Source organism: Phoenix dactylifera, chromosome 3, assembly GCF_051530095.1.
Source record: "Phoenix dactylifera cultivar Ajwa chromosome 3, Ajwa_hap1_PhDact_Kaust_v1.1, whole genome shotgun sequence".
In the NCBI taxonomy this organism is placed as follows: Eukaryota; Viridiplantae; Streptophyta; class Magnoliopsida; order Arecales; family Arecaceae; genus Phoenix; species Phoenix dactylifera.
The window spans coordinates 31,097,032-31,122,658 of record NC_143192.1 but is presented as its reverse complement, the minus strand read 5'-3'; the positions used below and the strand labels follow the sequence as shown (position 1 = coordinate 31,122,658).

General features: G+C 46.4%; 1 protein-coding gene across 1 annotated transcript; it reads right to left on the bottom strand.

The window, feature by feature from the left end:
* Positions 1–3,654: 3,654 nt before the first annotated feature.
* LOC149768038 (uncharacterized) lies at positions 3,655–5,566 on the bottom strand. The gene is made up of 2 exons (XM_089929528.1): positions 4,699–5,566; positions 3,655–4,604 (listed from the first exon to the last, which is right to left on the bottom strand). The coding sequence occupies exons 1-2, from the start codon at positions 5,363–5,365 to the stop codon at positions 3,940–3,942; spliced, it is 1,332 nt and encodes a 443-aa protein (XP_089785654.1). The 5' UTR covers positions 5,366–5,566; the 3' UTR covers positions 3,655–3,939.
* Positions 5,567–25,627: the final 20,061 nt, after the last annotated feature.

Below are 25,627 nucleotides of genomic sequence, written 5' to 3'. Positions count from 1 at the left end.
CAGCAACTGGCGATCCGATTTCCCAGGTAACGCATTAATTAGCGTTTAATACCCTTCTCGTGTTCCCCCCAGGCAACGCTTGGAGGAGAGGAGAAACACGGTCGCGGCTGGGCACAGAGAAACCCCGATGGGCGGCGAGCGACAAGTGGCCGACCAACGAGTGGAATGTCCCGAGGCTCGGCCCTCGGATGCCTGGCTAACCCGATGATCATCCCGGGAGCAGACTAGCCGGAAGCCCCGACCGGTCGCCTCGGCTTGCGCCAGCCTTGGCCGACCAACGAGCGGAATTTCCCTGAGGCTTGACAACCCTCAGATGCCTGGCTAACCCGATGATCATCCCGGGAGCAGACTAGCCGGAAGCCCCGACCGGTCGCCTCGGCTTGCGCCAGCCTAGGCCGACCAACGAGTGGAATCTCCCGAGGCTCGGCCCTCGGATGCCTGGCTAACCCGATGATCATTCCGGGAGCAGACTAGCCGGAAGCCCCGACCGGTCGCCTCGGCTTGCGCCAGCCTTGGCCGACCAACGAGTGGAATCTCCCGAGGCTCGGCCCTCGGATGCCTGGCTAACCCGATGATCATCCCGGGAGCAGACTAGCCGGAAGCCCCGACCGGTCGCCTCGGCTTGCGCCAGCCTAGGCCGACCAACGAGTGGAATCTCCCGAGGCTCGGCCCTCGGATGCCTGGCTAACCGATGATCATCCCGGGAGCAGACTAGCCGGAAGCCCCGACCGGTCGCCTCGGCTTGCGCCAGCCTTGGCCGACCAACGAGCGGAATTTCCCTGAGGCTTGACAACCCTCAGATGCCTGGCTAACCCGATGATCATCCCGGGAGCAGACTAGCCGGAAGCCCCGACCGGTCGCCTCGGCTTGCGCCAGCCTAGGCCGACCAACGAGTGGAATCTCCCGAGGCTCGGCCCTCGGATGCCTGGCTAACCCGATGATCATCCCGGGAGCAGACTAGCCGGAAGCCCCGACCGGTCGCCTCGGCTTGCGCCAGCCTTGGCCGACCAACGAGTGGAATCTTCCGAGGCTCGGCCCTCGGATGCCTGGCTAACCCGATGATCATCCCGGGAGCAGACTAGCCGGAAGCCCCGACCGGTCGCCTCGGCTTGCGCCAGCCTTGGCCGACCAACGAGCGGAATTTCCCTGAGGCTTGACAACCCTCAGATGCCTGGCTAACCCGATGATCATCCCGGGAGCAGACTAGCCGGAAGCCCCGACCGGTCGCCTCGGCTTGCGCCAGCCTAGGCCGACCAACGAGTGGAATCTCCCGAGGCTCGGCCCTCGGATGCCTGGCTAACCCGATGATCATCCCGGGAGCAGACTAGCCGGAAGCCCCGACCGGTCGCCTCGGCTTGCGCCAGCCTTGGCCGACCAACGAGCGGAATTTCTCTGAGGCTTGACAACCCTCAGATGCCTGGCTAACCCGATGATCATCCCGGGAGCAGACTAGCCGGAAGCCCCGACCGGTCGCCTCGGCTTGCGCCAGCCTAGGCCGACCAACGAGTGGAATCTCCCGAGGCTCGGCCCTCGGATGCCTGGCTAACCCGATGATCATCCCGGGAGCAGACTAGCCGGAAGCCCCGACCGGTCGCCTCGGCTTGCGCCAGCCTTGGCCGACCAACGAGTGGAATCTCCCGAGGCTCGGCCCTCGGATGCCTGGCTAACCCGATGATCATCCCGGGAGCAGACTAGCCGGAAGCCCCGACCGGTCGCCTCGGCTTGCGCCAGCCTTGGCCGACCAACGAGCGGAATTTCCCTGAGGCTTGACAACCCTCAGATGCCTGGCTAACCCGATGATCATCCCGGGAGCAGACTAGCCGGAAGTCCCGACCGGTCGCCTCGGCTTGCGCCAGCCTAGGCCGACCAACGAGTGGAATCTCCCGAGGCTCGGCCCTCGGATGCCTGGCTAACCCGATGATCATCCCGGGAGCAGACTAGCCGGAAGCCCCGACCGGTCGCTTCGGCTTGCGCCAGCCTTGGTCGACCAGCGAGCGGAAGAATTTCCTGAGGCCTAACCCTCGGATGCCTGGCTTAGCGCCGGAAGAATTTCCTGAGGACTAACCCTCGGATGCCTGGCCTAGCGCCGGAAGAATTCCCTGAGGACTAACCCTCGGATGCCTGGCCTAGCGCCGGAAGAGTTGCCTGAGGCCTAACCCTCGGATGCCTGGCTCAGCGCCGGAAGAATTTCCTGAGGCCTAACCCTCGGATGCCTGGCTCAGCGCCGGAAGAGTTTCCTGAGGCCTAACCCTCGGATGCCTGGCTCAGCGCCGGAAGAGTTTCCTGAGGCCTAACCCTCGGATGCCTGGCCTAGCGCCGGAAGAGTTGCCTGAGGCCTAACCCTCGGATGCCTGGCTCAGCGCCGGAAGAGTTTCCTGAGGCCTAACCCTCGGATGCCTGGCTTAGCGCCGGAAGAATTTCCTGAGGCCTAACCCTCGGATGCCTGGCTTAGCGCCAGAAGAGTTTCCTGAGGCCTAACCCTCGGATGCCTGGCCTAGCGCCGGAAGAGTTTCCTGAGGCCTAACCCTCGGATGCCTGGCTCAGCGCCGGAAGAGTTTCCTGAGGCCTAACCCTCGGATGCCTGGCTCAGCGCCGGAAGAGTTTCCTGAGGCCTAACCCTCGGATGCCTGGCTTAGCGCCGGAAGAATTTCCTGAGGCCTAACCCTCGGATGCCTGGCTTAGCGCCGGAAGAATTTCCTGAGGCCTAACCCTCGGATGCCTAGCTTAGCGCCGAAAGAATTTCCTGAGGCCTAACCCTCGGATGCCTGGCTTAGCGCCGGAAGAGTTTCCTGAGGTTTAACCCTCGGATGCCTGGCCTAGTGCCGGAAGAACTTCGGGAATCAAAAGTCAGCAAGAAGCAACCAAGAGCTAAAAAAAAAAGAGGACGAGGGCGAGATGAAGAAATATTCAACGTGCATTAATTTTCAGGGCCGAGGCCCATACAATTGGGCAAAACGCCGACATACAAAAATAAAAAAGACAATGGAAGGTACAAGAGGTCAGCTTGGAGGAACTCCCGAGTCGGGAACGCCGGGCTCGTCCGCGGGAGGTAGGGAAGCAGCAGGAGAACCAGCAGGCGATGGCGCCGGAGAGGAGTCCAGGAGGGAGATCTCGCTCAGGTCAACTTCGGGATACTTAGCCGACACCCTTGCCAGGCCCTCCTCGAAGCCCAAGGTGAAGGCTTCGGCCCCCGCGTCCGACGCATCATGGACAAACTCGTCAGACTGGCGATAGGTCCGCACTGCCTCCGACATATCATGGGCGAACTCGGCGGACTGGCGATAAGCCTCTACCGCCTGACGCCCGATTTCCGCCCTCTTCTCGGCCAGCTCCGCCTCAGCTCGCTCCATAATCTGAGCCTTGGCCTCCAAGACCTTCGCCACAATCCGGCCTTCGGCCTCAGAGGAGACCCTCAGCAGATCAGCCTGAGCCTCTTTATGCTTCGCCTCGGTAGCAACCCGAGCGGCCTCGGCTTCCTTCAGGCGCGAACGGAGCTCTTGGACGTCCGTGCATGACTTCTCCAGGGCCGACTCCAGTTCGCCTAGTTTGGCTTCAAAAGAGCGGATTCGGTCGCAGGCGTTGTCGGCAGACCGCTGGGCCTTCTCCCACCGCTCTCGATAGTCCGCGATCTTCCGGGACTGCTTTTCAGCCCGTTCCTCCGCCTTCTTGACCCTGCTTTCGAGGCCCGAGGCGGCTTTGAGTTGCTCCCGAGCCTCTGACAGTTGCTCCTCCAGGGCGGCGAAGCCGAGTGCCCGCTCTTCGGCCTCCCGGAGCCTCGCCTCGAGGTCCCCGGTCGTCCTGCCTGCCGCAGCCCGGCCTCCCTCTTCCATTGCTTTCAGCCGGTCCTCGGCCTTCGCCAAAAGCCCCGCCTGTTCCTTGTAGCACTCCTCCAGACGGATCATGTACTGGGCGAGCTAAGAAATAGGAAAAATAAGGGAGTCAGGCGGAGAACAACAGAGCCAATAAATGGTGAAAGACGGCCAGAAGAACACTCACCGACATGAGACAGACGCAGCTGGCGGCCCCAACGTCAGAGACATCCAACTCCCGGACCCGCCGACGGTCCTTCTCCAGCAACACTGTTTCGATGAGATTTCGGGCGCCATCGGTAGTGAAGGCAGACCCTGATTTCTCCCCGGAGCCGGATGGTGGTTCTGCAGCCTTACCCTTATCCATCGCCTGGGGAAGAGTCCGGCTGATCACGCTCGCGGCGGGGGTCGCCCCAGGAATTGATAGGGTCCCGCTCGGCCGGGGCCTCGGCGCGTCCCTCCTCGAGTCATCAGGAGCCGACCGAGTCGAAGGCCGGGTTGGGGACCGATCACGTCCGACCCGTCCGTCTTGAGCAGGCTCAGGTGGCACCTCCGGAGTAGCGGCAACCTTACCACCGGAGGGCTGATACAGCATCAGCTGCCGGTCGGTGCCCACGACATCTCCCTGACCGGTGGGCCCGGACTCGTCGGTCGGCATCGGAGGTATCTCCTTACGGGACTTCTTCGCCGGTGGGGCCCCGCTCGGAAGAGCTCGTTTCCTCCTCCGGACTGCTTCCAGCAGGGACGCCCTACCAACAGCCTTCGACTTCACCGACCGCATGACGTCGTCGACCTCTGCAAGAAGGACGGGATGGTCAGGGACTGAGAAACCGAAAGGAAAAAGGAACGAAAGAGAAGAAAAGAGCTAAAGAAACGATGGCGGACTCACGGTCGGTGGGGACCGAGCTCAAACCGACGTTCACCAAGGTATCCTCAGAAATGAGGCGGCCCACCGGGGGAAGCTGGCCCTCGGCGACCAACCCCTTCAAGGCGGCGACGCCCTCGGATTCCTCCCTCGACAACTTCGACAGGCCAATTGGGGACTTCACCGGCGTCCCCCAGATTGCCCTGATTTCCCAGGAGGGGTCTGCATCAACGAAAAAGAAGCGCTCCTTCCAGTGGTGAATGGAGGTAGGACCCTCCTTGACAAGGCCGCACCCTCGCCGCGCTGCGAAGCACCACCACCCTTTGTCCTGGGGGTGGCCGCTCAGGCCGTAGAGCTCCCAGAAAACGTTCAAGGTGGCGGGAATCGCATGCAAGCGACAGAGAACCTGGAAGACCGTCAGAGCACGCCACGAGTTCGGCACCAGTTGCGTCGGTGCCATTCCTAAACCCCGGAGCACCTGTAAGACTAGGTCTGAAGGGGGAAAGCGGAACCCGGCTTGGAGGATGCCCTCATTGATGGCGATCTTCCCTCGGGGAGGATGAGACATCCTCTCCTCAGGCCCTGGGAGCGTGACATTGCAGGCCTCGGGAAGGTGGTACCGAGCCACAAATCCGTCTAAGTCCTCGGCGACCAGTTTTGACTTGATGCTATCTGCTCCCACTTCGCCCATCCCTAATGGCCAATCTACGGTCAGGACGGGGTCAAGAAGGAGGGAAAGGCCGGAACGACTGGGGTGCACTAGTACAAAAAGAAAAAGTATGAAGAGCTCAAAGTAGAAGAGTGGGAAACTCACTTGAAGAGGAGGAAGAACGGCTCCGAGAGCGTCAAAGGAAAAGCAAGCGAACGTTTCGGCGGCAACAATGGTAGCGCAAAGGAGAAACTCGAAAATGTCCGTAAAGAAGAAGACGGACGGGGGAGGGCCCCCGATTAAATAGGCGAAAGGGCAAGTGACACCTCGATGACGCCAGAAGACGCCTGGCCGCCGAAGGGTCGCTCGCACCCCAAAGGCGAATCGACACCATTAAGGAAGGATGTCCGCCGAAATCCTCAGGTTGCCAGGTCAGCAGCAACCGCCATACGCCATAAAGAAGGCGGGAAGCTTGAAGCGCGCGCGCCTCTCCGAAGGATGGCGGCAATCTCGAAACATCACTCCCTTCACCTGTTCCCCTTCTGGTTCCAGGCTCGGAAGTGGGGGGCTACTGTTATGGGGGAATTGAGCCGCCATGCCCCACGTGATCGGCACGCGTATCCAGGAAAGCTACAGCTGCCCTATGATCCAGCACTCCGACCCCGAGTCGGACCTCCTCGGCTCCGCAGCCCGACCCCGGGTCGGCTGCCCTATGATCCAGCACTCCGACCCCGAGTCGGACCTCCTCGGCTCCGCAGCCCGACCCCGGGTCGGCTGCCCTATGATCCAGCACTCCGACCCCGAGTCGGACCTCCTCGGCTCCGCAGCCCGACCCCGGGTCGGCTGCCCTATGATCCAGCATTCCGACCCCGAATCGGAGATCTTTTGATAACGACAGGCTATTCTCCAGAGGCACGCCGCGGCCTCCTGCTCCACTACTCCCTGCAACGGCTGTACCCGATGCTGCCCACGATCTCCTGTATCGACCGTACAAAGCGGAGCTCCACTACGCCCTGCCATGACCGTACCCGGCGCTGCTCCACGACGCCCCGTAACGGCCATGTCAGTGGCCATTCTATCGTGCCCCACGACGACAAACCCCCCTGAGAGACCTCCCAGCCAGGCATATATGCGGCTGGGGGGAGAAGGGGGGGGTAAGCAATACCTCCCAGAGCACTCTCTCCCACTTGTGATTATCATCTCTCCTCCTCCAATCTCCTCTGACTTGACGGTCGGAGGGCCATCACCACCCTGGTGGTGGTGCAAGGCTTGTTTGCAGGTTCCTTGGCGGAAGGTGGAGCGCAACCAGCACCAACCAAGACAACTCAGGCGGAACCCCGTTCACACCGTCGTGTCAATCGTTCTCGGTTTGGACCACCAGCAACAATACATATTCTCAAGAGTTGAGAATTTGAGCCATGTGTCATTGGTGATTAATTCCTAAATGTTCCTGATCAATGGATCATCACGGAAACGGTAATTGATCCGATGAGATTAGCACAGATTGCTTTTCTTTTTGGATAGATGAGTCTTGAGTCCACAGTGTAGGGACACTGGAGTAATAGTGCAGATTCTTATTAGAGAATAAGGATACCGAGCATGACCAATGCAAGAAATCACTTGGATGTCTATCCACTCGTCAGTGACTTACTTGATGCTATAATAATATGACTGGTCCTTTAACCTGCGGTGCTTCGGCTATTCACAGTAAGGTTGCTGTAGTTTGACTGCATATATACATGGTCTCTAGTCATATGGGTCCTTGTGGTGCAGATTGGCTACAGTAGGTTCACTGTAGGAGTAGGATATGCACCTACATAGAATCTATCAACCTTGGTAGATAAGCAGTAATCCTATGTGATTTATGAGACTGAGTTCGTGAGACTTCGGCTAGGGCAGTATGTACAGTGGAAAATAAGTTTTTCACTCTCGAACTAAAGTCGAATAAATTTTGACATATGACAAACGATGGGGTTTGACGAGTTATTCATGACCTCCGTCTTGTAGGAATCCACGATAAAAGGATTGTATCATACGATAACTGCACCTAGATGTTCATCTAATTCATTCTGCTGGATTGACACTACATGCTGCTAGGTGTCACCGGTGGATGGTGAGACTCACAGGAATTATCTTGATGGTTAATGATCTCTGATGAGATGAGTTGGAATTATTCCAATCCATTGAAAGAAGTTTTCAATGATATTATGATAGAAATCATAATATGTCTCACTACCAGATAGAATAGAACCTATGGGGTCACACACATTAGAGATTTTGACTGATCCGATGGTTGGATTGTGATTTGGAATTACAATAGATTATAATTATCAATTTGATTGATAATTGGTTTAATCCACTAAGAGTTAGTGAGTTGAAGAAGAAATAATTGCAATTGGATTGCAATTTGATTGAATCAATTGGACTTAATTAAATTGAGCTTGACCTTATTAGATAAGGTTTAATAGTCCTATTTGGAGTAGAACTTCTAGAGTCCTAATTAGATTAGGACTACAAATTTTAAGAGTCCTACTTGGAATAGAACTTATAGAGTCCTAATTAGATTAGGACTGAAAATTATAAGAGTCCTACTTGGAGTAGGACTCTTAGAGTTCTAATTGATTTTTGATCTAATGGATGAGGATTAAGAGTCCTTATTGGATAAGGACACTTGGAGGCCACCTAATCCTTCTTAGAGGAGGATTCATGCACCCTAAATTAAATTAGGCCGCACACCCCTACTTAATTTGTTTAGGGGCATGTGGGGTTTTATCGACCCATTTTTGCCGACGCTTTTTACAAGCGTCGGCAATTTTCCGTTCAACCCCAACATATGCCGATGCTTTGTGAAAGCGTCGGCCATAGACGACGCTAATTAGCGTCGTAGTAGAACATGCGGGCCCTTCCCCTCCTCCTTCCTCCTCTCCGGCGATGAACCGTACATATTAATAATGTGTGGTGTGGGTTGTCGTCGGCAGCCAGCCAGGATTCTTCCTCCTCTCCCTCGTTCCTCGTCGCCACCCTCTCCCTCCTCATGCTCGCCTCCATCTTCTTCTTCTACTCCTTCGTCGCCTCTCTCAAGAAGTTCCTCACCTCCCGGCGCCCTATCTCCGCCGGATCTTCCTCCGTCGCGGCCGACGCGGGCGGAGCCGCGGTAAAAGCGCTCGATGACAAGATCTGGGGGAAGGAAACAGGGAGGCTTTATGGGGATCCGGCGGATCCGTGGTCGGGGCTGTCGGTGGTTAGGGTTTATGTGTACGAGATGCCGGCCAAGTTCACCTACGATCTTCTCTGGCTCTTCAGGAATACCTATAAGGAGACGACGAATTTGACGTCCAACGGAAGCCCCGTTCATCGCCTCATCGAACAGGTTTTTTTGCTCTGCCTCTCTTTTTCTTTATCTTGATGCTCCAAGAACCCTAGTTCTCAGCTTCTTTTCGGGTTTCTTGTCTTTGTGACGTACGACAAACCCTTGTTTGAGGTTATTGCTTGGTTGTCTTTGTGAAATTGCAGTTGTTGGTATGTGCTGCTTGTGAGGCCGCAATCAGAGCGGAAAAGAATGAATACTTCAGTCCATACAAGATGAAATGAAAAATCTGCATAGATAGAGAGGTGCAGAGAAAGGAGGAAAAGAGAAGGAGAAATGGTAGGGATCGTAGCACACTTCCAAGGCTATATGACGAGACCCCAACCCTCTCTTCTGGTACCACTTCTTTCTCTTTTGCTCTCCTTCCTGCATAAAAACAAAAAGCTTTCCTCTGTTCTCTATTCCTCCTTTGTTGAGTCATAAGCAATCAGGAAGTAAAGTATCACTTCATTCTCTCTCATTCTCAGCTCCAAAACCTTGTGCTCTGGGCAACTTACTGTAATCACTGCCACACTTTCTAGGGATTTATCCATACCTTTATTGGGGAATAAGCACTGTAAAGATTAGCTGCCTTAAGTAATCTTTTCTCAAATTTGGATACTATTACTTTTGTTTATGTCGGAAATTGCATTGAAAAATCTTATGAAAATATGCATGCATTTAATGATCTGCACACTTCTGTACATGGTTGTGTATCCATCTGCCATTTATGCTTCCTATTGGTGCTGGATCGCATATTAATTTCTCAAATGGAATTTTGCCTGTATCTAGTCGTGTTACACACTCCAGTTGATAAATTGTAGTTAATTGTGAGCTTTTTCAAATCCATCGATGCCATAAAGTACAAATTTGATTGGCACAGGTAGTATCACTGTCTGCTGCATAAAGACACTAACCATGCTATAAATATTATCTGTGTTGCCCAGATAGACAACCCAAGAGGGAGGGTGAATTGGGTTTTAAAATAATTTTAACTATTAAAGCGTTTGTGGGTGACTAATCAATGCTTTTTACAAGATGATTAATTAGTTGCTGTGATGTGTATGAAATGAGAGTAATGGTAAGAGACAAGCAATCACAAACACAAAGCTTTTATAGTGGTTCGGAGCTAACCCTTGCTCCTACGTCCACTCCCCAAGTCTCTCTTGGGAATTCACTATAATTCCTTGGATTACAGCCGGTTGTTTTCCAAGCTCACAACCAAACTTGTTGTTTTACGAGCTCACAACGAACTCGGTCGGTTTTTCCAGGCTCACCGACTAGAACCAACCCCGATTGTTTTTCCGGAATCACAATCGAACCCTTACACGTTGGTTTTACACTCGGCTCACCAACCAACCTCAATACTCTTGATTCAATGCCCCGATTGAACCAAGCAAAGACAAACGTGTAGATAAAAGAGACAAATAGAAAAATACAGCTTCTCAAAAGCAGATAAATGGCAATATGAACAATAACGAAGTTAAGAGCCCTCAAACGCTTTTAAGTTGGAGAAGAGGAAGGGCTTCTTAAACTTCTGGTCTCCTCTTGAGTGAGTAGTCGACCTGAATGCAGGAGGAGAAGGCTTTTAATTGCTGGGAAGATGTAGGTGGATGCAGTAAATGCAGATCTTCCTCTTTTTCGTTGAAGAACACGTTGCAGAGCTTGAATGCTTGATTAGTTGGAGTGGAATGGTTCTTCTCTGCCTTGCTACAGTCTTCTGTGGCTATTTAAACCAACCCCCACGGAAACTAGCCGTTAGAGAGCTTTTTCTGCCCGTTCTGCACACTCTGCGCAGCCTGACAATGTGTCCGTTGGTGGGTTAGAGTCGACTCGCGCGATCAGGAGTCGACTCGGCTGTAGCGGGAGTCGACTCAAGCTTTTCCGGAGTCGACTCGGCAACTGTTCCAAATTTGAATTAAAGTTGCCTTCACGACTGGGAGTCGACTCGTCTTGACCTGGAGTCGACTCGCCAACTTCTGGAGCTGACTTGGCAATTTCGGAGTCGGCTCATCCACTGAAGTCCATGGATCCAATTTTGAATTTGATCCACTCGAGTCGACTCGACTGTCCTGGGAGTCGACTCGAATCTCAGAGCCCGAACTCCCGATTCTCTGTCTTTTGGCTCGTCCAGTCTTGGAGTCGACTCGAACTTCCTCGGAGTCGACTCGGCTCTCAGTTTCCGAAACTTGGTCTTCTGCCTTTTTGATGTGAAGCTGTCTTGGAGTCGACTCGAGCTGTCTGGGAGTCGACTCGAATCTCAGAGGCAGTAACTTGGTCTTCTGTCTGTTGATGGTCGCGGAGTCTTGGAGTCGACTCGCATATTGCGGGAGTCGACTCGAATCTCAGAGTCCGAAAATTGCTCTCTGACTTTTTCTTGTGTTCCTCTGAGAGTCGACTCTCACCTTCTTTGGAGTCGACTTGCCATCCATCGGAGTCGACTCGCGTTTCACTGGAGTCGACTCGAATCTCAGATCCGAAAACTGCTCTCTGACTTTTTCTTTGTGTTCCTCTTAGAGTCGACTCTTACTATCCTGGAGTCGACTCGGTGAACATCGGAGTCGACTCGCGCACTTTGGGAGTCGACTCGTTGACAGGTTCTGAGTTGAAGCTTTCTGTTCTTCTGTCTGTTCTCAGTCGGAGTCGACTCGTACAGATCTGGAGTCGACTCGAGCCCGTGCCAGTGAACTTGATACGCTTGGAGTCGACTCGTGATACTCTGGAGTCGACTCGAGTCTCAGACTTTGGTTCAAGCTGACTTCTTAACTTATCCAAAAATTATGAACCAAGTCTTGAGACACTTAGACAAGATTTTCACTGAAACACTTAATTGAATTCATTAGTAAACAAGAAATATACTCAATTGCTTTGATCTCATCAAAATCAAATAGGGTTTTAATCAATCACTCCACAATCTCCCCCTTTTTGATGATGACAAAACACTGAGTATATGTAAAGTGAATTGCACAATAAACAATGAAATAAAATCCATAAATGAATTCAAATGTCTGGTAATTCAATTTATCCAAGCTTGAAAGGAGTGAAACAATAAATTTCGGAGTTAAAGCTCCCCCTTTCATTTGGAATTATATAAGCCTTCATATCATGCAATCAATTGTTTGGCTTATATATATTTAATGATTTAGCTTTCTTAAAAATTCAGATTCTCCCCCTCAACATATGCATTCTACTTTGTTTTGATTCTTTGAATTTCCTTTTAATACTTTGAAGTTTTTGAACTGAAATTTTGGTTTTTAGAGGGAAAATCTGTCAATTTGTTCTTGAGTAGGATTCAGCTAATCTCCGAATATCCCTTGAATAGATTCTGGAGATTACTCCATTAGGAGCCCCAAAAGAGAGATAATGAGCCTCGGGGTACCGAATCCACTTAGAACAAATTTGTGTGTTTTAAGAGTTTATCTTTTTATTGATTTCCATTGATTCCTTTTACATATTTTATACATATTTTTCTTCCTTTTACATATTTCTCCCCCTTTTTGTCATCATATCAAAAAGGAGGTAAACAGAACACACAATCAAACATAGATCAAAAGGCACATTATTGAAGAAAAATGCGGCTACTCATTGTATTAATTTGTATGTAAGTACATTTCAGAATACAATAAGTAACGTAAAGCAATACATGTCAAAGCAAAATACAAAAAGTAGCTACGGTCTCCTCGAGGATGTAGGTCCTCCTCTCGAGGATGTATCTCCTCCTCTCGAGGATGTGACTCCTCCTCTCGAGGATGTGGCTCCTCCTCTCGAGGATGTATCTCCTCGAGGCATGCGCTCCACGAGTGATTGGACCGCATTGGTCACGTTCTCTAGCTGGCGAATGATGGCCTGGATGGCCCTGCTCTGTGTCGTATCCGGCTCGAGTACTGACTTCTGCAGTCCGTCCAGCTTGTCGATGAGCACATTCGACAAGCGCTCGGCCCCTGCGGTGGTGGTGGACATGTCACGGCCGATGTCATCCCGCATCTGTCGAGTGGTGCTCGTGACCTCACTCATGCTGTGGAACTGGGCCTGTATCAAGGTCCTCATATTGTATATCTCTTGCCGCACCTCAGCCGTCATGTCTGTCACGGCTGTCAGGGAAGGGACCAATACGGAAGATGTGGGTGCAGGAGAGGGAGTAGGCACCGCACCCCGGAGCTCCTGGAGCAGATCTCGGACTATCTCCTGCCGCAGCTCCCGGAGCTGCTCAGACGAGATCCGGACCTCCATAGGCTGAGTGGGTGGAGCTGAGGAGGAGGGTCCGGCGGAGGTGGTAGGAGCAGAAGTGGATGGAAAGTCTGGTATGTCGGGAAAGTCAGAATCGGGCTTAGGACTGGGGGAAGGTCTGGTGGTCTGTGTGGTGATGGATGACTTCCTAACCCAGATCCCCTCTCTCTTCCGAAACCCCATCCTGTGTAGGGTCCCCGCTCGCATGCGATCTGTCCATCGCAATGCGCGAAAGGGTTCCCCCTCAGGAATGGGAATCTCGTACTCCCTAAACAGAAGGGTGAATATCATGCCGTATGGGAGGGTGAGCCTAGGTCTATCTAGGGGCTCACACATATACCTATAGATGAGTTTGGGGAAGTTGATCGGGGTGTCCTGAAGAATATAAAACATAAGAGCTAGGTCTCTCTCATTTACAAAATCAAATCTCCCTGTCTTAGGGAAGATGGACCTAGACAGTATACTCAAAAGGATTCTCACCTCAATCGGAAGTGAGCTAGCAGAAACCTCGACTAGAGGTGACTGGGGTGGATGCCCTAGAACGGCCGTAAGGGCCTCAACCCTGTCCTCAGGGTGTGTGGGAGCCACCCCTACTAATGGAAGGTGGAGGATGTGGGCAATAAGATCCTCCGTAACAAACAGAGGGACACCGGCTACTGTGCCCTCGATACCCCCATCTCCCCGATGGACGGTACCATAGAACTCTCTAACAAGACCAGGGTAAGTGGGGAGATCTAAAGTGAGGAAGTACTCTAATCCCTGTGCCCTAAGCCTATCACCTATGGTGAACCCTTCCCGGGAGAGATAGTCGAAATCGACATATCTCCCGGTGGTGACGGCCTTCCAGGCCAATGGCCTCGCGGGAACCGCCCTAGGCGGGGAACGAGCCGGAGGTGGTTGCCTCGCGGGATCGTGCCGCGCCTTGGAGCGCCGCTCGGGACCGGCCTCGGGTCGGGACCTCTTCCGGACAACGGTCTTACGCGGCATTATGACCTAGACGGAATGAAAAACCTAAAGGATGGAGAAAGGTCGACGGAGGAGGCTTGGGACCGACCGGGGGCGACCTAGGAAGGGATGAAAAACCTAAGAACCGGTGAAAGATCGACGAAAAAGGGGTTGGAGACGATCGGGGACGACCTAGGAGTCGGCTCTAGGGCTTTTGAACAGTGGCGGCTTGAGAGAAAAGTGTTTTCGAAACGACAAATCTAGGGTTAAAAAGTCGGATCCCGACTGCGAGTCGACTCCACTGAGTCGCGAGTCGACTCGACCTCGAGTCGACTCCAGAATATGCGCGAGTCGACTCTCCTTATGCGCCTGAAGACTTCGAGTCGACTCCCGACTATATGCGAGTCGACTCCCCCTCTGCTGCCATCTTTGCGAGTCGACTCCCGCAAATGCGCGAGTCGACTCCCCCTTAGGAGCCGACTCTGAAACTTACTTGAGTCGTCTCTAACCTTGGCACGCACCTAAAAATCATGCTATAATCATGCCAAATGAGGGAAAAACACTAAAGTATGATTTGATTTGATGATTATTGAAAAGAAACTCTATTTTAACCACAATCTAGTCATCAAAATCAATGAATCTAGTGGAAACCACCACTAGGATGGATCAATCACTCCTAATCCCCTTCTAAGCACACTAAACCTCTCTTCACTTAGGAGTTTTGTAAAAATATCTGCTAATTGATTATCAGTACAAATAAATTGGAGTGTCACATCACCATTCAATACATGATCTCTTATGAAGTGATGTCTTATCTCAATGTGTTTAGTTCTTGAATGTTGAATTGGATTTTTAGTTAGATTAATGGCACTTGTACTATCACAATTAATGGGAATTTTATCTTGTTTAATGCCATAATCTTCTAATTGTTGTTTAATCCACAAGATTTGAGCACAACAACTCCCGGCTGCAACATATTCAGCTTCAGCAGTAGATAATACAACCGAGTTTTGTTTCTTGCTAAACCATGAGATAAGATTTTCTCCTAGAAATTGACACGACCCACTGGTACTTTTTCTATCATGCTTACATCCAGCGAAGTCTGAATCTGTGTATCCTATTAAGTTTAGGCTAGATTCTTTAGAGTACCATAGCCCTATGTTCTTAGTTCCTATTAAGTATTTAAAAATTCTCTTAACTGCAGCTAGATGTGATTCTTTAGGATTAGCCTGATATCTAGCACACATGCAAACACTAAACATAATATCAGGTCTACTTGCAGTAAGATACAATAAGGATCCTATCATACCTCTATAAAGTTTTTGATCTACAGATTTACCTGATTCATCTTGATCTAATTTGCATGATGAGCTCATGGGGGTGCTGATTGACTTGTTTCCCTCCATATCAAACTTCTTGAGCATCTCCTTGATATACTTGGCTTGATTGATGAAGATGCCTCCTTCAGACTGTTTGATTTGAAGCCCGAGGAAGTAGTTCAGCTCTCCCATCATGCTCATCTCAAACTCACTCTGCATCAAATCAGCAAATTCTTCGCAGAGGCGATTGTTAGTAGCACCGAAAATGATATCATCAACATAAATCTGTACTAATAACATGTCTTTGTTTTGCTTTTTCAGAAATAGGGTTGTATCTACATTTCCCCTAGAGAATTCATGTTCTAATAGGAATTTGCTAAGTCTCTCATACCATGCTCTAGGTGCTTGTTTTAAACCATAAAGTGCTTTGTTCAGTTTATATACATGATTAGGGTATTGATGATTTTCAAAACCAGGAGGTTGTTCTACATATACCTCCTCATTAATATACCCATTTAAAAATGCACTTTTTACATCCATTTGAAAAAGTTTGAAGTCCTTAGAGCATGCATATGCTAATAATAGTCTAATAGCCTCAAGTCTAGCTACAGGAGCAAAGGTTTCATCAAAATCTATACCTTCTTCTTGATTATAACCCTTTGCTACTAGTCTAGCCTTATTCCTTATAACAATTCCATTTTCATCAAGTTTATTTTTATAAATCCATTTCGTGCCTATAATAGGATATTCAGAAGGTCTCTCTATTAGATTCCATACCTTGTTTCTAGTAAATTGGTTTAATTCTTCTTGCATTGCATTTATCCAATTTACATCATTTTCGGCCTCTTCTATGTGTTTGGGCTCAAAGTGTGAGACAAAAGCTAGATGGTTATTTAAATTTCTAAGGGATGCTCTAGTCCTAACCGGTTGAGATGGATCATCTAGAATTAGTTCCTTAGGATGCCCGTGAGCATACCTCCAAGCTTTAGTTAGCCCATGATCCACAATAGCCTCTTGGCTTGATGATGCTCCTTCACTCAACTTTTGATTATCATCTTGTAATGCCATCTCATCTATCTTTTCTTCAAGAATTTCAACATCATCATCAAAATTAACTTTCTTACTAGAGGAGATGTCACTAGAGTCATCAAATACAACATGTATAGATTCTTCTATAACTAAGGTTCTTTTATTAAAGACTCTATAGGCTTTACTAGTTGTAGAGTAACCTAAGAATATTCCTTCATCCGATTTAGAGTCAAATTTACCTAGATTATCTTTTCCATTATTATGAACAAAACACCTACATCCAAAAACATGAAAGTAATTAACTTTTGGTTTTCTGTTTTTCCAAAGTTCATAAGGTGTTTTCTTTATGATGGGTCTTAATAAAACTCTATTTAATATATGGCAAGAAGTATTAATGGCTTCTCCCCAAAAGTACTTAGGGAGGTTACTTTCACATAACATAGTTCTAGCCATTTCTTCTAGAGTCCTATTTTTCCTTTCCACAACTCCATTTTGTTGTGGTGTCCTAGGTGCAGAAAAATTATGAGTTATTTCCTTTTTACTACAAAACTCATTGAATAACTGATTTTCAAATTCGGTACCATGGTCACTTCTAATGGCTATTACTGAAGTATCTCTAGCATTGGTTACTTCCTTATGAAACTTTTTAAATACTGAAAAAGCTTGATCTTTATGTGCTAAGAACATAACCCAAGTGTACCTAGAATAATCATCTACAATAACTAGACCATATTTATTTCCACCTAGGCTTGTTGTTCTAGTTGGTCCGAATAGGTCCATGTGTAATAATTCTAGAGGTCTAGAGGTAGAGACACATTTTATGGATTTAAATGAGTTCCTAGATTGTTTGCCAAATTGACATGCTTCACATATTTTGTTCTTTTCAAATTTTAATTTTGGCAAACCTATCACGGAATCTCTTTTAACTAGTTTAGTTATTGTGTCCATGCTTGCATGACCTAACTTACGGTGCCATAACCAACTAGTATCATTATCTTTAGTTTCATTAACAACTAAATATTGGTTATGTTTTGCAAGATCTTCTAGGTCAACAACATATACATTTCCACGTCTAATCCCTTTAAAAACTAAACTACTGTCATTAGGGTTTGTTATAATGCATAGTGATGGTTTAAACATAACATCATATCCTTTATCACATAATTGACTAATGCTTAACAAGTTATGCTTAAGACCATCAACATATCTAACATTATCTATAAAAGTTGAAGGGGTGATTTGAACTTTACCAATACCAATGATGTGACCTTGGTTGTTGTCTCCAAAAGTCACAGCACCTCCCTTCTTAGCTTCAAGGGTGAAAAATTGATCCTTATCACCCGTCATGTGCCTTGAGCAGCCACTATCCAAATACCAGCAGTTTTTGTTGACCTTGGCTGCAAGACACTCCTACATAAGCAAATCATGTCAACTTAGGTACCCAAGTTTTCTTGGGTCCTTCATGGTTAGTCAAGTTGGTTCCTTTTGGAACCCATACCCTTTTAATTTTCCTTCTTGATTTACCTTTCCTAAAATTACACACATTTGCTTTATGACCTATAGTTCCACAACAAAAGCAGGTTATTTTCTTAGTTTTAGTTTCCCCAGCTTTAACAAAGAAGTTACTAAGAAGTTTTTGTTTATTTCTTGGTTTATATCCTAAACCCGCTTTATTAAATACTGCTCGTTGACTATTGAGTATCATATTTAACTTTTCAGAACTATATGTAAATTTTTCAACTAAGGGTTTGTATTTGTTAAGTTCTTTAGTTAGTGTTTGATTTTCTGTTTTTAGATCATTTAGTTTGTTTGTTAGATCCTTGTTTAAGATTTGTTTGTGGTTTTTAAATTCTGAAAATTTCTTAGTTAGTTTTTCATTATCTTTAGTTAAGGTATTAGTCTTTTGAGTTAAAAGTTGGTTGCTTGTCTTAAGTTCTATATTTTCTTTGGTGATTAAATCCTTATCCTTAACTAATTTATCGTATTTATGAAGGTATGATTGATTAGTTATTTTTAGTTCTTTATTCTTAAGATTTATTGCCTTATATTCTATCATTAATTCATTAAAAGCATCATAAAGTTCATCAAATGTAAAATCAAGCTGTGTTTCGGAAGTTACCTCATTTTCATTGGCCATGAAGCAGAAATTGGCCTTCTCTTCTTGTTCTTCATCCGATGATGAAGATGATGTGTCGGAGTCCGATAGGGTGGTGACAAGGGCTTTCTTCTTCTTGTACTTGCTGCCCTTCTTTAGTAAGGGACACTCAGCTCTGATGTGTCCCGACTTTTTGCACTGATAGCACCCAATCCCCTCATTTTCCCTTTCCTTACCTTTGTCCTTGCGGTAGGAATTTGAGGGGCCTCTCCTTTGATGATAAGCCTTCTTGTGGTTGATGTATTTTTTGAACTTGCGCACAAGAAGTGCCTCACCATCATCTTCCTCATGTTCTTCTCCTTCACTGCTGCTACTGCAAGATAATTCCTTGTTAGATGAAGTAGATTTCAGAGCTATTACCTTTTTCTTGTGGGAGGACTCTTCCTCGTTGTGTTGCTTCATGGTTAGCTCGTGCGTCATTAAGGATCCAAGAAGCTCCTCGAGTGGTAATTTGTTCAAGTCCTTGGCTTCTTGGATTGCCGTCACTTTAGCTTCCCACGACCTTGGTAGACACCGAAGGATTTTCCTGACAAGCTCACTGTTAGTATAGTTCTTGCCAAGGCTTTTTAGGCCATTGACAATGTTAGTAAACCTAGTGAACATGCTAGTGATTGTCTCATTAGAATCCATTTTAAATAGTTCATACTTATGAACCAATATATTAATTTTGGATTCTTTAACTTGATTTGTGCCCTCATGGGTCACTTCAAGTCTATCCCAGATCTCTTTTGCAGAGTTGCAAGTAGAGACCCTATTGAATTCATTTCTGTCTAAGGCACAGTAAAACACATTCATAGCTTTAGAATTTAGTTGTGCTTTTCTCATGTCATGTTCATCCCAATCCTTTTCTAATTTGGGTACCGTGATACCCTCTACATATGTGGATGGGATGTATGGGCCATTTACTACAATGGTCCACATCTCATAGTCTTGGGCTTGGATGAATATTCTCATCCTAGCCTTCCAGTATGAGTAGTCGGATCCATTAAAGAAAGGGGGTCTTTGGGTGGACTGACCCTCAATGTGGGAAGATCCAAATGGGGTTGTCATTTTGATCTTTTAACTCTTGGGTGGAAGAGTTTAGGCTCTGATACCACTTGTTGCCCAGATAGACAACCCAAGAGGGGGGGTGAATTGGGTTTTAAAATAATTTTAACTATTAAAGCGTTTGTGGGTGACTAATTAATGCTTTTTACAAGATGATTAATTAGTTGCTGTTATGTGTATGAAATGAGAGTAATGGTAAGAGACAAGCAATCACAAACACAAAGCTTTTATAGTGGTTCGGAGCTAACCCTTGCTCCTACGTCTACTCCCCAAGTCTCTCTTGGGAATTCACTATAACCCCTTGGATTACAGCCGGTTGTTTTCCAAGCTCACAACCAAACTTGTTGTTTTACGAGCTCACAACGAACTCGGTCGGTTTTCCCAGGCTCACCGACTAGAACCAACCCCGATTGTTTTCCCGGGATCACAATCGAACCCTTACACGTTGGTTTTACACTCGGCTCACCAACCAACCTCAATACTCTTGATTCAATGCCCCGATTGAACCAAGCAAAGACAAAGGTGTAGATAAAAGAGACAAACAGAAAAATACAGCTTCTCAAAAGCAGATAAATGGCAATATGAACAATAACGAAGTTAAGAGCCCTCAAACGCTTTTAAGTTGGAGAAGAAGAAGGGCTTCTTAAACTTCTGGTCTCCTCTTGAGTGAGTAGTCGACTTGAATGCAGGAGGAGAAGGCTTTTAATTGCTGGAAAGATGTAGGTGGATGCAGTAAATGCAGATCTTCCTCTTTTTCGTTGAAGAACACGTTGCAGAGCTTGAATGCTTGATTAGTTGGAGTGGAATGGTTCTTCTCTGCCTTGCTACAGTCTTCTGTGGCTATTTAAACCAACCCCCACGGAAACTAGCCGTTAGAGAGCTTTTTCTGCCCGTTCTGCACACTCTGCGCAGCCTGACAATGTGTCCGTTGGTGGGTTAGAGTCGACTCGCGCGATCAGGAGTCGACTCGGCTGTAGCGGGAGTCGACTCAAGCTTTTCCGGAGTCGACTCGGCAACTGTTCCAAATTTGAATTAAAGTTGCCTTCACGACTGGAAGTCGACTCGTCTTGACCTGGAGTCGACTCGCCAACTTCTAGAGCTGACTTGGCAATTTCGGAGTCGGCTCATCCACTGAAGTCCGTGGATCCAATTTTGAATTTGATCCACTCGAGTCGACTCGACTGTCCTGGGAGTCGACTCGAATCTCAGAGCCCGAACTCCCGATTCTCTGTCTTTTGGCTCGTCCAGTCTTGGAGTCGACTCGAACTTCCTCGGAGTCGACTCGGCTCTCAGTTTTCGAAACTTGGTCTTCTGCCTTTTTGATGTGAAGCTGTCTTGGAGTCGACTCGAGCTGTCTGGGAGTCGACTCGAATCTCAGAGGCAGTAACTTGGTCTTCTGTCTGTTGATGGTCGCGGAGTCTTGGAGTCGACTCGCATATTGCGGGAGTCGACTCGAATCTCAGAGTCCGAAAATTGCTCTCTGACTTTTTCTTGTGTTCCTCTGAGAGTCGACTCTCACCTTCTTTGGAGTCGACTTACCATCCATCGGAGTCGACTCGCGTTTCACTGGAGTCGACTCGAATCTCAGACCCGAAAACTGCTCTCTGACTTTTTCTTTGTGTTCCTCTTGGAGTCGACTCTTACTATCCTGGAGTCGACTCGGTGAACATCGGAGTCGACTCGCGCACTTTGGGAGTCGACTCGTTGACTGGTTCTGAGTTGAAGCTTTTTGTTCTTCTGTCTGTTCTTAGTCGGAGTCGACTCGTACAGATCTGGAGTCGACTCGAGCCCGTGCCAGTGAACTTGATACGCTTGGAGTCGACTCGTGATACTCTGGAGTCGACTCGAGTCTCAGACTTTGGTTCAAGCTGACTTCTTAACTTATCCAAAAATTATGAACCAAGTCTTGAGACACTTAGACAAGATTTTCACTGAAACACTTAATTGAATTCATTAGTAAACAAGAAATATACTCAATTGCTTTGATCTCATCAAAATCAAATAGGGTTTTAATCAATCACTCCACAATCTGGGTATTCTGAAAGGTTAAAATGTTTTGTCGAGTGAGGAACTTACAAGACGTCTTTCTGCAGGTACTTAATCGACAAGTGGTGAAATCTGATTCTGCAACTATTAAGGTACATTTTTGACACTTAGTCACCATACTGAAGCTGGTCCAGTGGATTAAGTTAGGAGACTACTGAAATGGCTCTGGTTGCAATCTGTATGTTTCACTGTTCTTACAAATTTTGTGCTTCTTGTAACTGAGGGTTGACATTGTAATGGAACAAAGTTTTTGATTGTACCTTAAACCTGTGTTTAGTACTCGAGGAATTATGGGATTCCATTACGTAGTTAGCAGATCCTTTGTTATTCAGTGATCGCTATGGTGTTGTGTCTTGTTGTCATGCTCTTTGGAACTAGAATGTTTGGTCTTTATATGGTTTGGAACTTCAAAAATCAAAATCTTCAATTGTTATTTGATTGAAGAATTAATTATCTTCAACCATTGCTTTTCTTTGGTTTTTTCCTTTTCATTTCTAGGTTTGAGTTTGTTCTTTCCTGGATCTCTGTTTCTTCACTATTGTAATCCTCAGACAGGATTACATCATTTTCATAAATTTCTAGTAAGTTGATTTTCATAAATTTCTTGAACGCCAGGTTTGTGTTTGTTCTACTTAGAAATCTTATCTAAAAGGCTCCTCAGCAGACAGCTTTTCCTGGAAATGCCTTCAGTGATACTGTACTGTGATAAACTATACCACCAGGAAGCATGAGGTTAGCTGTTGATAGGACTTGCTTACTGCTGGCCTTTCCAATTGCATCTTTTTTTTGTGCTGGTTTTCTTTTTTCCTAATGACTTCTTTATGTATTACAAAAACAGATGAATGTGTATAGGTTATGAAGCTGCATACTATTTGTTGCATTTTTTTCATATTCCACAGCCTATTCTGATCTCAAAAAAAATATCCACTACCCAAATTTGATCAGGTTGTATAATACTTATGAATGAGTCGAATGACACTATGGAGTCATGATGTCATGCATGTTCAATCAGTCAAGTCAAACCAATCATCTAGATCATTGCCATCATTTAGCTAATGTAGGGTTGGGGCAATAACCCTTTCATTGAGTGTAAAATTCAGGAATGTCAAAGCGCTTATAGGCAGTCTATTGGCCTTAGCCACCTTGCTTATTTCCTTTTTGTAGCACTGGACATAGTTTTCTTGTTAAGAGGAAGATGTGTTGCTTTATGTGCCTTTGGAGTCCCGCTTCTATTGCATACTCTTATGACCTTTTTATAATTATTCTGAAAAAATTATCTTGTCATTGTTGCTTACCATATTTGAATCAAGCTGTACAATACCATACAACCTTCTTACTTTAGGGCCTTTTCCTGTGGGTTGCAACTATTAGGCTCCATAAGCATTTGTGGCTACCAATATTATCAGCACATCGGTCCACATTACTTCATTTATTGTCAACATTTTTAAGGGTCAGATTTGAAATAGTCATATGATTTGATGATTCATTTTTCTGGTTGGAGTCTTTAAATCAGGGGACAGCGATCTGCAAATTGAATGCTGAATAGAGTTGCTTTAGTCATAGTACACACTGGATGGCTTAATTATTGGGGTGGCAGTGTATGAATGTTTCTTTCTGGGGATTCATATTATTTTTTGCATCATGTTTAAAAAATCTAATAGTTACTACTTTTCTAATTAAGTATTTTGCATCATTTTGGTTTTGACATTTAGGGTTATGCTTGTTCTTGTTTCCTACATGCATATGCAGGATTAAAAGACGTAAAGTGGAGAGCTTGGAGGGCATAAAAGAGCTTCAGGGATCAGTGATGATCGAGACAAATCAAGAAAATATTGGTATTATTGGTTAGTATCTTGATTGTGAAGCAAAAAAAAAAATTTGTTTTCCAAATATAGGAATCTTTACTTACCAAACACAAAAAGGAAACTCTAAAAATACTGTTTTCAGAAATGAAATCTAGGTTGAGACAATACGTTCATTCAAAAAATACACATTTGAAGAAATGGAGAAATACCAGAGCAAAATTTGTTAGCCTATGCTAGGATGTTTTTATATTATAGATTGCTTGTTATGATCAAAGATACAATAATTTTAGTCAAGAATTGAGTTTAATCATGGAAGGAGAATCAACTTATTGATTAGAATAGAAATATAAAGTACATGTTGCAGCTATTTCAGCTACATATAGTAATGTTGAGAATGCTAATTATAAAGATAGGAATGGGATCTTTGCAATTAATAATTTTCATTTTGCATATACTGCTTAAGCCTCTTGGAAGTCGTGCTTTTCAATTCCCTGTCTACTTTTCCTGCTCGTCCTATACTTATCTTTCCTTACCTGGCCGACCATAATAAGGCCATAGCGAAATGACCTGTAGCCGAAGGTGTTTACTATTCATATTTGTAATTGATGCGGAGATTTGCAAAAAATTGAGAATGTGGGTTTATAACTTCGTGACATGATTACTTCAAGCTCCTTCAAATTTAATCATAATATTTAAATATTTAGGAGCCCGATAAGAACCAATCTCTTTCACATTGTTAGACTTTGCGGAGGCTATAATCCTTAGCTTTATGAAGACTGAAGGTTTGCTCAAGAATTTGGCAGAGGATGGTCAAACAATTACTAACTAATATTTTGTGTTTTGACAATGTCCTATAATCCATTCTACTTTGTGTGCCACTCTTAAGTGCAGAATCTTGGGAAGTACAAAAACATCTATTGTCTGAAAGTGCATAACTAAGTTCATTGTAGAACACTAAATTGTCCAACCAAAAAAGTGAAAGTTAAAATTTTTGCAGTAAACGAACTTATCTTTCAACATTTGTTTAGTAACTGTTCCGTGACTTTTTCAGTTATTGGTGTCACGCCCCAAATCCGGATCATGACACGGCCGTGCTATTGCAATCTTATGCACACAATAACACGAAGCCACTTAAAATTTCGTAATAAAAATAAATAGTTTCATTTACTAATGTCATAACATTGTTTTTTTTTTTTTTTTGGTAAAAACGGCTACTCATTCAAATAGATCTAACATGAGTACAACCCGCCCTGTCCGAAGAAATAAAAGACAACAAAGGAGAAGGAGCGTCTATAGTAGACGTCCACAAAACATCCCCGGAATGCCGGGCCACAAAAGAGGCGACCCAGTCGGCGGCCCTGTTCGCCTCTCTAAACACATGACCAATCTGGAAACCGACCATCATCTGAGCCATCCTCCGAGTCTCCCGAATAAGGGGGTGACCGTCACCGTACCTGTCCATCCCCCGGATCCAATCGATCACCACCGTAGAGTCTCCCTCGAGGAACACTCGCTCGGCTCCAAGGACCTGCCTGGCATAGGATAAGCCCTCCCAAGCAGCCCGCAGCTCCGCACCAACAACTGTGATCCCAGGAGTCCGACGCCCACCTGCAGCCACCAACCTACCACCGTGATCCCTGATCACAAAGCCGACCCCTCCAGTCAAACCGTCTAGTGACCTACTGCCATCGAAATTTATTTTGAGATAGCCAAGGGGTGGGGGTACCCAAGAGACAGTAACGAAAAGGATGTCATAACATTGTTCATGAAGTTGGAACAGTACAGAGCTTCTAAAATCTGATTATTACATAACATTTTTAATTACCCCAACCCTGAATAACATCAAGCTCCCTGCTCCTAGTGGTCTTAATCATCTGTAGGAAAAAAAGTAGATAAAAAGGTATGAACTACACAGCTCAGTAAGTAACCAGGTACTATCTTATTGGATCAAGTACAATTATGCCAATGCAGTGATTAAAAAGCCAATAGTTGATGTAAAATAAAACATTTTATAGATGATATACACAAATCAGGTCATAAAGCAATGCATGTTCTATCCATAAAAGTTCATAATCATGATAATGCAAGTCATGTAAAAATATTGCCATTTATCCATACTTTATAAAACATACTCTCAGACGGATGTGCTGCTATGGTCACTATAATTCCATGACAGGGCCTGTTAATCTTAGTCGACTAATTCTGTTATTCGTTACCAACTTTAACCCGTTGGCAGAGGGCCTGTTATTCTTTGGATGCTAGCTCCAGGGTGTCGACTGGCCTCTATTTCTAGAGGTGGTCATAGCTATCTGAGAGTTCATAAATCATATTCTTTTTCTTTCATAAATCATAATCATCATAAATAGGTTTGAAAATGATAAATGG